At 52.3% G+C, this 14,198-nt stretch overlaps 1 protein-coding gene across 3 annotated transcripts in view; it reads right to left on the bottom strand.

The window, feature by feature from the left end:
• Positions 1–4,633: 4,633 nt before the first annotated feature.
• The window catches only part of GLI3 (GLI family zinc finger 3), a 269,157-nt gene continuing 259,592 nt past the window's right edge, over positions 4,634–14,198 (bottom strand). For 2 of the 3 annotated variants that reach the window (XM_032430575.1, XM_032430578.1), the window contains 2 exons: positions 11,307–11,637; positions 4,634–10,434 (listed from right to left, as the gene is read on the bottom strand). In XM_032430575.1, the coding sequence (XP_032286466.1) occupies positions 8,090–10,434; positions 11,307–11,637 (2,676 nt within the window). In that variant the 3' untranslated portion in view covers positions 4,634–8,089. The remainder of the gene's footprint in view (positions 10,435–11,306; positions 11,638–14,198) is intronic. The other variant, XM_032430577.1, reaches the window with a different exon arrangement.

The raw sequence follows: 14,198 nt of genomic DNA, 5'->3' as shown, positions 1-14,198 counted from the left end.
GCCCCTGCAGGAGTGGAGGTCCTGGAGGGTCGGCTGAGCAAAGGAGTGGACCACTGAGTTCTCTTCCTGCATCCCCTTCAGCTGCCCTCAGAGAAGGCAGACTTCCATCTCAGGAGATCTCCAGCGGCTGAGGGCATTTGCAGAACACCGGGAGTGACGCCCTGGGTCCTAAATACCACCAACGCCCATCTGAGGGTTTGCTTCAATGGTCTGAGCATGCAGAGCTAGGAGGGAGGTGACTCCCGCAATATCCCTCTCACCCCTGGTAGCAGAGGCCCACATTTCAAGGCTAGACCTTTTTCAAAATCAGGGACAGGATAGGGTTCTAGCTGCCTCTAACTGGAGTGACCAGGGGATCTTCTAGATGGAGCTTGAGCAAACATGCTAATTAGACAGAAGCCTTGTGGGAAGAGCAGAGCCAGTCCACGCACCCTGCCCTCCCCCAGCGTGGTCATGCAGCAGGCCCTGGTCCCCCGGGAGGCCCTCCGGTGAGGCGGCCCCCGCTGCTGGTGCGCCCTCCAGCCTGCCAGGCCGTTTCCCGCTGCTCACTCAGCTGGGGCCTGGGCAGGCTCAAGCAGAGGGGACATCAGAAGCAACACAGTGGTGTGAGCTGGGCCTGCAGACCTCTGGCAGGCAGCAAGCCCAGGCAGGAGTGGGGAAGTGGGTATTTTATTAGAACAGTCCTATAACATGAAAAACAGTTAACCCCTATGCACCATTGACCGGGGGTTCCACGTAAAGTTCCTTGCTTACTTGGTGAAGAGCCAGTGATGAAACCCTATGGGTCCTGGGCATCATTACCCTAGGCATGCTCTGCCTGCAGGGCAGGGATGGAGTCCGCCTCCTGGGGAGTGGGAAGAAGCTGGGGCCCATAGCGCAGAGCCCGTCGCAGCCCCTCCCTGGCCCTCTCTCCTGCTTCCCTAGAGCGGAGCAGCTTTGGGCCCTGTGTGAGTCCAAGGGTGCCTCTTCCCGTCCCCTCCCCTCCCGACTGTCCATACCTGCCAAAGGTGGGTTTGTTTTTTTTTTTAAAGATTTTATTTATTTATTTGACAGAGACATAGCGAGAGAGGGAACACAAGCAGGGGGAGTGGGAGAGGGAGAAGCAGGCTTCCCACCAAGCAGGGACCCTGATGTGGGGCTCGATCCCAGGACCCTGGAATCATGACCTGAGCGGAAGGCAGATGCTTAACAGACTGAGCTACCCAAGGTGGGTTTAAAAATTAGTTTCCCTGGGGGCGCTTGGGTGGCTCAGTTAGTTAAGTCTCCGACTCTTAGTTTCAGCTCAGGTCATGATCTCAGGGTCCTGAATCCCAGGGTGGTGAGATCGAGCCCTGCCTAGAGTCTGCTTGAGATTCTCTGCCTCTCCCTCTCCCTCTGCCCCTCCCCCGCACTCTCTCTAAAATAAATAAATAAATAAATAAATAAATAAATAAATAAATAAATAAAATCTTTAAAAGTTAGTTTCCCCAACAAGATCAAAATAATTTCCCACTTCAGTCTTGTCCCCAGTAAATTCCATTCCACAAATCTGTCTAAACCTGCCCTCATCCTCATCCCTATCCCTTTTTTCCCAGAAGGGCAGGCGTCTGTCCAATGATCCAGTCAGTTTGGATGCTTGTTCTGTTCGCCGTAACATCAACCACCTCCTCTGTTCTGCCTCTTTCCTATTGGAGGATGAACACAGGCCTCTTGTATGACAGAAGGAAGGAAGGAAGGAAGGAAGGAGGGAAGGAGGGAAGGAAGGAAGGAAGGCATGAAAGAAGGAAGAAGGATGGACAGGAGGGAGGGAGGGAGGGAGGGAGGGAGGAAGGAAGGAAGGAAGGAAGGAAGGAAGGAAGAGGAAGAATTGTAAGAAAAACCCCACTTTCCACCTCTCCTTGACCCCCTGTCTTTCCTTTCCCTTGAAAGTATGTATCGCACACTCTGCGGCGTGCCCATTTCTCCCACCTCAGGAACACCGCTCAGAAGAGGCCACCAAATCCCCCTGTTGTTCAGTGCTCAGCGGCGGCCACGTGGCTTCTGTTCCCAGGCACCCCCCACCACCACCCAGGGGGCCCTAACTCCCGAATCCGGTATTTGTCAGTCCGTGTTTTACGTGACCTACGTGTTGTTTTTGACCACATTGGCCTCCTGATTATCCGCCTCCCTGTTTCTAGACCACACCTTCCTGCGCTCCTCTGCCCCCTTTCCCATGTGCCCAGCCCTCCTCTCGGCCCACGGGGCCGGCGTTCCTTGGGGCTTGGTCCTCAGCCTCGCACACCTGCGCCCGGTAATGGCGCTCTTACCACTGGCTTCATCCGTCACCTGTGTACCGAAGCCTCCCGAGTCCGGGTCTGTACTCGAGTCTCTTTTGGGCACCTGCCTGCAGTATGTCCCCCTTGTATTTTCATCCCCTCTCAACCTGGAAACATTTTTCTCCACATGCAACAGGTGGCAATGTCTGGAGACATTTTTGGTGGTTACAACTTGGGACGGAGGATGCTACTGGCGTCTAGTGGCCAGTGGCCTGGAATCCACTAACCATCCCACAGAATACAGGGCAGTTCCCCCCACAAAGGTTCACTGAGGCACAATGTCAACAATACAGAGGTTGAGAAGCCCTGTCCTATGCACTTCCGAGGGACAGGGCCCCAACTGAACTCCCTCTGATCATCTCCCACTGGGCATGCCACTGTATTCTGTGGTTCCGAGTCTGTCCCTCCCACGGGGCTAGACGCTTATGGGCACACTGCGCTTTGCTCGTCAGATAAAATGTATGTCGTCTGAAGGCAGGGACCCTGCTACTCAGAAAGAGGAAGGGGACCCTTTAGAGGCTTTTATGGTGATCTAGAGTATAATATTGAAAAAAAATATATAAGAAAAGACAAATTAGAGAAATAGCTTACATTTCTGTCTTCCTTCCTTCCTGTGTGGCCACACAGTGCGTGGGAAACTTTAAAAAGCGAAAATAACAGTTTAGATTCAAGGACTATTTCTAAAAAATATGAAGAAGTTGAATGCCTAGGTAGGCATAATCATCTAGGCCTATGTTGGTAAAATGAATTTTTTTTTTTAAATAAAAACTAATATTAGCAGAAAGATGAGCCCAGATTGTATTTGGAATGGTAAAGGCGTTATGAAGTAAAACCAAAGGGGGAAAAAAATTGCCAAGAAAAGAAGAACACTGGAGGAGAAAAGGATAAATATGATATTTTGGCAGTGGATTGATTCCTCCATCTATCCTAGCATTCTCTTATGAAGTTCTCATTTGGGTAATGTATAACATCTTTGAATTCCCCAAATTACTTAAGCCTTTATGAAATACTGAATGGATTGCACCTCTACCATTTTACCCCCAACTCTGCTCCTGCGTCTCCTTCTCGGGAGGTGCGTTTTAAACCCCAAGCTGCGAGCCGCACCTGTCTGCCTGCTCGCAGTTAACTGCATCTAAGGGATGTGCCCCATTCCTGGGGCATTCCATTTCCCTCCTGTCTTTTCCATGAGCCTCATTTTTCCTGTTTTACTCTGACTTACTACGTGGAATATATCTTTGTACGCTGAAAATTTATAACCAAGGTAGAGTATAAATTCATTTTTTCCCTCCTTTTTTTTTTTCTGAATTCATTTGGATGCCCTATGTGAGGGCTCTAGTTATGAAAGCAAGGAATTTGGGATTTAGGAGGGCAAGTCCTCCCTTGTGGATTAGGAGAGCATGAAGCATCCCTATGATTGCAGAATCCCCACAGGGGAGGACACATTCGTCACCCACAGGATGGGAGTCCCCTGGGGGCTTGCTGGTGTAGCTACAAGCCTATGCTCTAGGGCCACACTCACCATCCCGGGAGGCCTGGGGTCCTTACAACCAGGGGGAAGCTGCGGCTGCTGAGAAAGAAGAAGGGGACACTTTAGAGGCTTTTATGGTGATCTAGAGTATAATATTGAAAAAATATATATAAGAAAAGACAAATCAGAGAAATACCTTACATTTCTGTCTGAAGTCAGTTCTTTTTTTTTTTTTTTTTTTAAAGATTTTATTTATTTATTTGACAGAGAGAGACACAGCAAGAGAGGGAGCACAAGCAGGGGGAGTGGGAGAGGGAGAAGCAGGCTTCCCACTGAGCAGGGAGCCCGATGCGGGGCTCGATCCCAGGACCCTGGGACCATGACCTGAGCCGAAGGCAGACACTTAACGACTGAGCCACCCAGGCGCCCCTGAAGTTAGTTCTTAAAAGCCACAGAAAAGTAGGTTTCCACCACGTCAAACATTTTGGTAACATGTATTATACCCCGTATCCTTTGAAAAGAGGATAATTTATAGAAGAGAAACAAGTTCAGTGGTTAGACACTGAGCCATATTCACACTCCTTCCCCAGAGTTTGGCAAAGTGATAAAATTAAGAAAAACAATGACAGTTACAACTGGCCTGCCTCCCAGGTATACACCCCCATGTCACCACCGGCAGGGTGCACCAGCATCTTATTCTCAGCCTTGGGGATGAGGAATCTGAGTCTCGGGGCGGAAGTGCACTCAGCTTGTATGTGGGGGGCAGGGGGAGGGTCTGGTCCCAATGCAGGCTCTGGGTTTTTCCCAAGGAAGCATCTTTCCGTTTAGCTAGGGATCAAATAAACAACCCCGTAACAATTTCAGTACAAAGTGTTTTTTATTGACATTGTAAGAAACATTGTTCTTTCTTTTTGTTACAAAAGGACTAGGTGGTTCTGAAAGCAAAAGTAGAGGAGTCCACGTGTGGCGGGACTGTGGCCCTGGGCATGAGGTGGGCGCGGGGGCATCGCACGGCTGCAGGCTGATCTGAGAAGGCCCAGGGCCGGCCACATCCGAACACTATGCCTACAATACTTAAATGTATTTACATGTGTTTCTTTTAAAAAAGGATTACACATTTTATTTTTTAAAAATCTAAAAAAGGTGAAAAAAAAATGAACTTGTCTTTTATTTTACACGTTTGTGGGATACACAACAGTAACTGGTCAGAAGAGAACATCCTCCATCAGTTCAAAACAACACGGGAAACCAGGTTCCAAGACAGCTCAGACTCCGCTCCGATCGTGTGCTCTCGGCTGGCCTGGGAGCGTGCGGCCTCGAGCTGCGATCGGGCAACACCAACTGGTCCCTCGCATCGACAAGATCAACGTAAAATAAGGCACATACATCGCAAGAATCACAACTCTGCGGCTCAAGAGGACGAGCCAACGTATGAGCAGCAGGTGCAGTCCCATTAGCTCTTTAGGAAATAAAACAAAACGGTTTAACAAATAAACACACGGTTCGCACAGACGTTCAATAGGAGTAGCATGTACGAGCCTGCATTGAGAAGTAGGATGGGACCCTAGTGAGCTGCTGTTGTCACCCTCAAACGCGGGGGTCGGAGAAGTGGGGAGGAGGCTGGAGGCTGGAGGCTGGGGGTGGGTCCTGCCCGAGGAGATGCCAAGTCTACAGACGGAAGGCTTCCAAGTGGCCCCAACAGACCTCCCTTCCACTGACTGTCGGGTCACATCGTGGCACTCCTGGAAAAGTACACTTTCCTTCTCCCTCCCCCCGCTTCCCCATCTTTCTGAGATTTCCACAGAGAGAAGCCAAAGACTGCACTGAAGTAGGACTATCTCTGCAAACCTAAGGGCGGAAGGAAGGAAACCAAGTATGAAAAGGTGAAGAAAGGGAGCCATGCAGAGAAACACCTGAAACCACAGGACAAAGCAGAGGCACAGGATGACAACAGTCCTCCCCCAGCTGCCGTCCGTCCTTCCACGGAGGGCAGGCAAAGTAGGAACTTAGGGTAATTGTGAAGTGCAGGTCACATCTGGGAGTTTTACTGGGGAGGGACTCTGATGGAGGAGGAGGGCAGGGTGGTCCTGGGGACCACTGTCCTCACTCAGCAGGCTGCAGAATGCCCAGGTCCCAAGCTTGGAAACCAAGAGCAGGGCCAGGCCAAACCATGAGAGCTCATAAGATCAGATCAGGGTGCAGAGATTCTGCTGTTTGTGGAAAAAGGAGATTCAGGGAACGGACCACTGATTTTGTGACTGGGTCATGATCTGTTTGAGGAACACAGAAAGAGCCTGGCTCTTTTCTGTTGCGAAGTGGTAGACGCCACTCCACTGAGCTCACGCCAGTAGCTGTCTTTTGCTTTGGGGCTCTGTTCCAAAGCAGATGCATCCTTTGACTTAAAAGCCGGTGCCGGATGGGGGTGGGGAGCGGTGGGAGAAGTCTCAGCACCCCTCCCAACGGTTTCAGGAACATTCGGTCGAAAGCAAACCCAACTTTCTTAGCCACAAAGTCCCAAAGGGCAAATTTACCTCCACGCTGAGATTCTTGGTCCAAATGAGAGATCACGAATGTGAGAAAAATGGGCTGGTGCTAACATTTTTTCCTATCATCTCATGTTTTATTTTACTTGACTTTGTCGAATACTAATTTAAATGGCAGGAATAAAGGGGAAAAAGCCACACAACTGACTCATGAGTCACTTTGGATAAATGCAACTTCCAGGGTCAATGGGACAAAAAAGAGCAGGTAGTCTGAGGTGTTAGTACTTTATTTTTAATAGTTTACATATTTTTAAATGTAAAATGCTGGATAATCCATGTACTCTGTACACACATAGTATGTCTTTTATGTGTATTAGCTGCACATGGCAAGTAGCTGCACTTTTTTAGTCTTTAAATGTTTTAATCCAAAACGAAAGTACAAATTAAGTCCGCATGAAGGACTCACTGCCTAGAACATTTAACTTAAATGGATGCATCATTTAATAGCTAGGGTGTAAGAAAAGGCATCCACACATCTACTAACCATCCTCCCTAGTGCTTTCAAATACTAACAACGGTCAAGGTGATTTATTCCAAATGTCATTGTATGTGAGCTTTTTCCTTTACAACTAAGTTTTATAAATCCCTTAAAATAGGGTACTTAGAGTAGAAATACTCCTTCACTATAGTGGAATTAACGTATGTTAATGAAAGAGCCGGTTGCAGGGTCGTTTATTAAATACCTAAATACTTAGAACTATATATAATCAATTCTCGGTTATCTATGATAACAGGTGAAGAGGTGGAATTATAACCAACAAATATAGCAAACCCACAAATGTTCCCCAAACTATTTCTATCCAGTAGTTTCACTCTACAATCTACCTAACTTCTTGCCAGAACAGATGGAAGTCGCAGACCCACCGCCCTTCCCCTCTCTCCCTGGAGCGCCGAGCAACATGGAGCGGTCGTAGAGACAGAGGGAGGAGAAGCAACGTGGATAACTGAGACGTGAGCACATAGACGGACCTGCCCTGAGCACACAGACGGACGGGAGGAATTCTAAATCCCAACCGTGAGCAAACTCATTCATCTGCCAGAGCCCCAAATTCCCGCTTGTGTGCAACCATCGAAAGCATGCCCTGACCTGAATGGGGACGGAGGGGCGCGTCAAAAATTGGTCATGTCTGCTAGAGCCCACCCACAAAGGATTCTTCAACTCACTATCCATAATCTGATTCTTGTGCCCAATGTGGGAATTACAAAAAACAAAAACAAACAAATAAAAAAAAAACCAACAACCAAAAAAACACCCAAGAAAACAAAAAACAAAAAGAAACATAGAGCACATGTAAAGGAAAATTTAAAAAGCTGGAAGCGTAACCCCTTGGTCCAAAGCACACCAACTCCGATTTCCTTTGAGTAACAGAGAAACACGTCAAATCCTCTCGTTTGACCCCTCTTCGAAAAGAAGAACATGCACATCACACATTTACACTGGTTTACTAAAAAAGGGGGAAGGGCGGGCTTACAGTTAAAAAAAAAAAAAGGAAACAAAGAGGATGATTCGAGTGTAACAATACTGATTCAAAACTGAAATGGAAGACAGTTTCTCCCTAGAATACTTTAGGGTTGTTCAGAGTCCTTTTCCATAAAAGGAATATACTTGAAACACATCCCAGTTAGGTGAGATGAGATTGCTAAAATACATACAGGACTAAAAAAAAAACAAAAACAAAAACAACAACAACAACAACAAAACAACAAACCAGCAAGAAACCGAGTCCATTTAATCTTTTAAACTGCTAAAGTTTCACGCTGGTTGGCAGCCTTTCTCCTAACACCTACTGCATCACTGCAAGGAATTTGCTTTCTTCCGCGAGGGAGGTCAGCAAGGAGCTCATGTCCCCGATGGCCATGTTGGTGGTGCTCACCGACAGCGCGGGCAGTGGGAGGGACGCGCGTGGCGTTGTGAGGCGGGAGGAGCTGTGGGAAAGGTTCTGAATGATACTGGGGCTCAGGGCTCCTGACATCAGGCTGGCGTGGTCCCCGTCGTCTATGATAGCGTCAAAGTCAATCTGCACCCCTTCCAGGTCATGGCTGTCGAGGCTGTCAACCGTGCTCGTCACCTGGTTAGCACCTGGGGAGAGTAATTCAGAGTTCTCGGCGCTGGCCCCCGGTAGCAGGCAGTTGGCTTCTGAAATGGAGAATGAACCAGTTTTCATGTCTTGCTGCTGACTGAAGCCAACGGTTTGGTCATAGAACTGACCAGAGTAACTCTGCGCGTTCGAACAGAGCGGATGGGGCTGCCCGTGCGTCTCCATCTTGACGCCATTCACCCTGCAGGTCTGACTGGTGTCACTGAGCTGTCCCTGCTGCACAGTGAGGCTGCCCCTCAGCATGGCCTGGCGCCTGATGCCCCCGTAGCTGGCACATGCCTGGTAGCCCCTGGAAGCTGCCAAGCTGGACGGCTGGCCGCCGAGACAGGGGTGCCCCGGCAGGCCGCTCTCCGGCCCTTGATAGATGTTGATGTGTGAGGTAGCGCTAACCTGCCCTAGCATCTGCTGGCCGGCGCGGCCTGCCCCTTGGTGGTCACTGAGCAGCTGAGGGGCCAGGTACCCCTGGCCCACCAGGTCTTGGGGCGCCACGCCATTCACAGCACCGCCCGCTGACTCGTTGGGCGCCACCGACAGGCCAAAATCTGGCTGGCTCCCGTTCGCCGGCACCGTGGCGCTTTTCAGCTTTGCCGCTTGAATCCCGGCACCACAGGCCCCGTCGAGCAGGCCGGGGCCCCCGGGCTGCCTGTTGAGGCAGTTTCCATACGGCTGGGCCTTGTAGGGCTGTTCGTGGAAGGCGTTCCCACTGGTGCCAGGCCCACCGCCTCCGCTGCTGTGGCTCACCAAGTGCTCTGGGCTGCCGTAGGAGCTGCCGGGCTCGGCGAGGGCCGGGTACCCCCCAGTGGGGACGGCCCCGCTCCTCAAGGGATGCTGCGGGTGGACGCCCATGTTGTTGTAGAAGCCGAAGGCTCGGGCCTGCTGCGCCGCGGCCCGGTGGCCACACTTCAGCTTGGAAGAGCACAGGTCGGCGCTGCCGGAGCTGACCTCGTTCCACTGAATGGGCAGGTCGGATTTGCTGGCTTCCGGGCAAGGCTGCTCGAGCGGTCGGTACTGCTGGCTGGCGTGGCCGGCGTGGCCGTCTGGCAGCCCGGGGGGGTCAAAGTCTCCGTGCCCACTCCCCAGGCTGGGCCCATGGGGCACTTTGCCGTCATCGGAGACGGCACTTTGGAAGGGCTGCTCATACCCTGCTTGGGTCTGGGCATTTAAATACTGCACCACGTCGTCGGGCAAGAAATCCTCCTCGTTCAGGTTCAGCTCGGCGTCCATGGTCAGGGACTCCAGGGTGACGTTCTCGGTAATGCTCGGAGGACAGGGAGACGCCGGGAAGTGGCGGGGCTGGCCGCCCTCGGGCCGCGTGTAGTTCTGAAGCACTAAGTTGCGCTTTTCCATGGAGGGAGGCAGCGCTGGAGGGCTGAAGCTCTGCAGGCTGCTGAAGCGCTGCACCCGCGGCAGGGAGAGGCTCTCGGACACCGTCCTCACCGGGTCGCTGGCCCTCCTCACGCCGTTGCCCAGCCCGTCGGCGGGCAGCAGAGGGCGGCGGCCGTGACCGTGGGCGCCCCCGTCGCTACACCTCCGTGGAGGGTGCACAGGGGGCAGGGCCCCCGCGGGCTCCCTGCTGTCCCCGAGCAGGGCCATCCTGGTCTTCAGGCTCATCCTCTCCATGTTGGGCAGCGGGGTGGGGGGCGGGCCGCCCGTGGCCGCCGCGTACTTGGCTTTCAGGCGGTACTGCTGTGCCGGCGTGAGGCTGAGCAGGCTGGGCAGCCCGTCTCCCTGGCTGGCCTCGCTGGACCTGCGCGAGGCGTCGGTGGAGATGGGGTCGTAGGAGTCGGCCACGCTCACGTTCTGGGGCCGGCCCTCGGCCTGGGACGCCTCGCTGGACCTCCGGCTGGAGAAGCAGGGGGAGATGCCCGAGGAGCGGCGGCTGCTCAGGTAGGCCGAGCTGATGGTGCTGGTGTTGCTGTCCCTCCGGTTGAGCATGTTCAACATGGTGATGTCCACGCCGGAAAGGTCGCTTCTGCTCGGGAGAAGAGTCACGGGCCCGCCCAAGCTGCAGCTGGTACTAGGCTGCGTGCCTGCAGAGAAAAGGGTGGGAGACGCGCAGTCATTTCGGGAGGACTGGAAACAGGTCAGGGTGCAGGACGGGTGAAACCAGTTTCGGGTTCCCTGGGCCCGGCAGTGTCTGCCACAGCCCCCCACCTCTGCCGCGCGGCCCCGAAGTCCAGGGAACCGTGAAGGAGTGGGTGCGGCTGCGTTGCCAAGAATCTTTATTTACGAGTCCGCGGGAAAGTCTGCAGACCCCGGCTTAAACAGAACAGTAAACGCAGCCTGGATCACTTAAGCTCCTTCACAGGTGCAGGGCACAGTGCTCCGGGTCCAGGCAAGTCCAAGGCCAAAGGCATTCGGGGAGTGTCCTATCTACTCAGGGCTTCCTCTGACATCTGTGAAGGTGGAGCATGCCTGGGTTGGGCGGTGGGGAGCTTCACCCTTAGGAATACGCTCCAGGCAGTGAGTGTCACCTCAGAAGCAAAACCTGACGTGGGGCTGCCGACGTGCAAGGCTGCCTGGCCTTCCTTGACCTGGGAACACATCAGTCAAGGTGGCTGCTGAGCTCCCAGGTGCAGACGGGAAACCGGATGGCAGTGCTAACCCCAGATATCTCTGCTGGGGGGAGTTCCTCAGCCCGGCCCAACAGTTATGACCTCACCGTGAGAACCTGAGTCACACACAGAGTGAGCATACTGGGCACTAACTTCTGTGTCCGGAGTATCCCCTCACCACCTGCGTTTAAAATACGGACTCTCCCAGAAAGGCAACACCGATGTGTGCGGTGACGGTAGAATTTCAGGACTGGGTTGGGGGGACACACCAGCACACACCGAGCGGCTCGGGTGTGCGGACCGAACAGAGAGCCCGGGGCCGACGTGAGGTGGGGCACGGGACTCACCGTTTCCCATGAGAGGAGACACTGCAGGGGCTTTGGGGGGTAGGACGGGGTTCAGTCGTGGAAGCATTCCATTCACTTGTTTGAGCCTTTCTAGTTTTACGTGCTCCATCCATTTGGTCCCTGCCGGGTTCCTCCTGGCTTGCAAGGCCAGGGCGGTGGTGGCCGTGGAAATGGTCGAGTCCATGACTGGGGTTTCGTCGATGGCGCCGAGGTCCCCCACACCACCTCCGTCGGTCAGAGGAAGCTCGAGCCCACTGCTGGAATAGTTGCTGATGGGGGACTGTTGGTTGCTGCATGAAGACTGACCACCAGGGCTTGGCTGAGATGTCTGCTGGGGTCAAGGGCAAAGGCAAGAGACGTCACCGGGAAGGAGAAAGGCAGGGGAGCTCGTGCAGACGCTCGACCTGCAGGGGGCTCCGGGGGTGGTGTGAGGAGAACCGTGTGCCGGGGAATGGAGGTGGCCTCTCTCAACGACAGCGGCTGAGGGGATGCCAGGCAGATGTGCGGGGGGGGGGAGGGGCAATGGCAGCGGGGCGTGCTGAAGGGGGTGGGCGGTGACCGGCACGGCATCAGCCACGGAACCCTGCCCCAGATGCCAACTCTGCCAAACAGGCTTCCTCGGCTCCAATCCCACTTGCACGACTTGACTTGATTCTTTGGGCAAAATACTCAGTCACTCTAGACCTGTTTCCTTATCTACCAAATGGGGACAACTTAATCAGTTTTCGGGATTGTGGCGGGAATTAAGTGTCAGGCTCAGAGAGCACACGAAATATAAAACGACCTGGGAAACGGTTCCTGATTGGCTCCGCGGGCATTCGCGGCTCACCTGACCCCAGGGGGCTTTGGTCCGCAGGTTCGCCCTGCTTGGCTACAGCGTCCGTGGGAGATGGGCACTCGAGGCACACACGACCTCCTCTCCCGTGAGACCCTCTCTGAGCTGCTCAGGGCTGGTTCCCCAAGCTCTGTGCAACCTCCCCCCTTCTGTCTACACCTGCCTGCTCTGCAGAACCCCAACCAGGCTGTTCACAGAGGCAGCTGTAAGAGGCAAAACTTCAATCCCTTGGCTTCCGCCGTACCCAGAGGGGAAGAAAGGCTGCAGGTTACAGCCATCCGAATCTGGGGAATAATCTTACCGTTTCCCCTAAAGTGCCCTGGCGTTTCTCTGGGAGAACAGGGTAATGTTTCCCTCACCCCAACTGTGGACTGTATCAGCCAGTTCTGCAACTAGATAGAAACTTGATCCAGGGTACTGGAGCTCCGTCAGGGAAAAGAACCACCCGCCCCGGGACTCCGGGAGACGCGGAGTGGAGAGCTGGTGATCCTCAGGTCTGGCGGGGTGGAGGGGAACACCAGGTAAAATGGCCCTCAATGACCAGTCTGCACAACCTAGAACCGCTCTAAAATTGCATTGGTGAATTCAATTGGCTGACAAACAGTATGACCCCTTTTGTGTGGATAAGGAAAGCGACGTTCAGAGAAGTTCAGTGACTGCCGAAAATAACAAAGTCACAAAGTCAATGCTAAGACTAGCCTAGACTCCCAGCCCCACAGGGCCCTCTCCAGCGTTACTGTAACAACTGGAACCTGAGAGCAGCCCCAAGAGCCCGTTCTCCAGGGAGAGAGAACCACAGGCACTCAGGTACGGACTCCCACTGTTGTCCCAGATGGGGTGCACAGCGCTGTTGGGAAGGGCTTCTCGGCACAGGGCTTCTCAGTAGAACCCCTCACACTCGTTCCGCAATCACACTACATACAGCCAAGCAGATGAACACTTTCTAAGTGAGTGCCATGTGATACACCGAATTTGTCCTGGGCAACCAAGCAGAGCCAGATGAGATACACAAATCTGATGGTGAGTTCAGGAAGCCTTGCTCACGTTTTGCTTCAGCAGAATCCTGGAGGGCCAGGCCACCTGCTCCTTCCCAAGGTACCTGGAGCATGCGGGGCTTCGGAGGTCTTTGACTCTTGGACTGTCAGCTCAGAGTGTGCCGGTGAATCTGTGTGTGCCCGTGTGTGTGCGTGCACACGCATGGCAGACTCACCTCCACAGGGCACGGAACGGGGCACAAAGGCATTTACGACCAGAGAGCTGCTCAGAGGAGTCAGACATTTCCATACAGATTAAACTGCGAACAACAAATGGATCCAGATCGTCCTCAAAGAGGGTGGTACCGGTCTGGCCCCAGAGTGAATTTACATGTGTCAATTTGATAATGAAATAGTCTTTGAGAACATCTGCTTGGTTGGCCGGCTATGATTTGTTATGACAAATAGAACAATGAATTTCACCATCTAACTCCACATTTCCACATGCTGAATGGTCAAAACACATTGCTTCTATGTTTGAAATGTAGCTGAGTAATGTTCTCTACCAAAGATATCACAAAGCACAAGAACTAAAGAAAAATCAAACGCATAGAAGTTAAATGTTAAAACGAACACAAAACAAAAAGAGCAGAGAAGCCAAAATTCCCTCACCTTATTACCCACTGTCCTTAGGAAGTGAGAACAAGACATTTAGGAGCATTACACAGAAGAGATGTGGAATTAATAAGAAAAAAGAAGAAAGAATTTAATTCATAGCACGATGATCAAAGACACGTTTTTAAAGAAAGAATATTAGACATGTAAATCTTATATGCATTAGTAAATGTCTACAAAGCGATCTATTCGTATCTACATGTGTATGGACATACACAGACAAAATAATCCCCTGTGGGAAATTTGATTAATTTATTAGCCTTACCTATAAAATATGGAGCCTCGTCTCAATCTCTATGATCCCTCCCAGCCTATGTTTCTGTGATTTCATTACTTTATAAAATAGTTCACATCTTGGGGCCTCTCAGATGTCACTGGGCCAAATAACTATACGTTCTTATTTCTACC

This window comes from Phoca vitulina, unplaced genomic scaffold (assembly GCF_004348235.1).
Source record: "Phoca vitulina isolate PV1807 unplaced genomic scaffold, GSC_HSeal_1.0 scaffold44, whole genome shotgun sequence".
Classification (NCBI taxonomy): domain Eukaryota; kingdom Metazoa; phylum Chordata; class Mammalia; order Carnivora; family Phocidae; genus Phoca; species Phoca vitulina.
The sequence above is the reverse complement of the archived record's forward strand: the minus strand, read 5'-3'. Positions and strand labels throughout refer to the sequence as shown.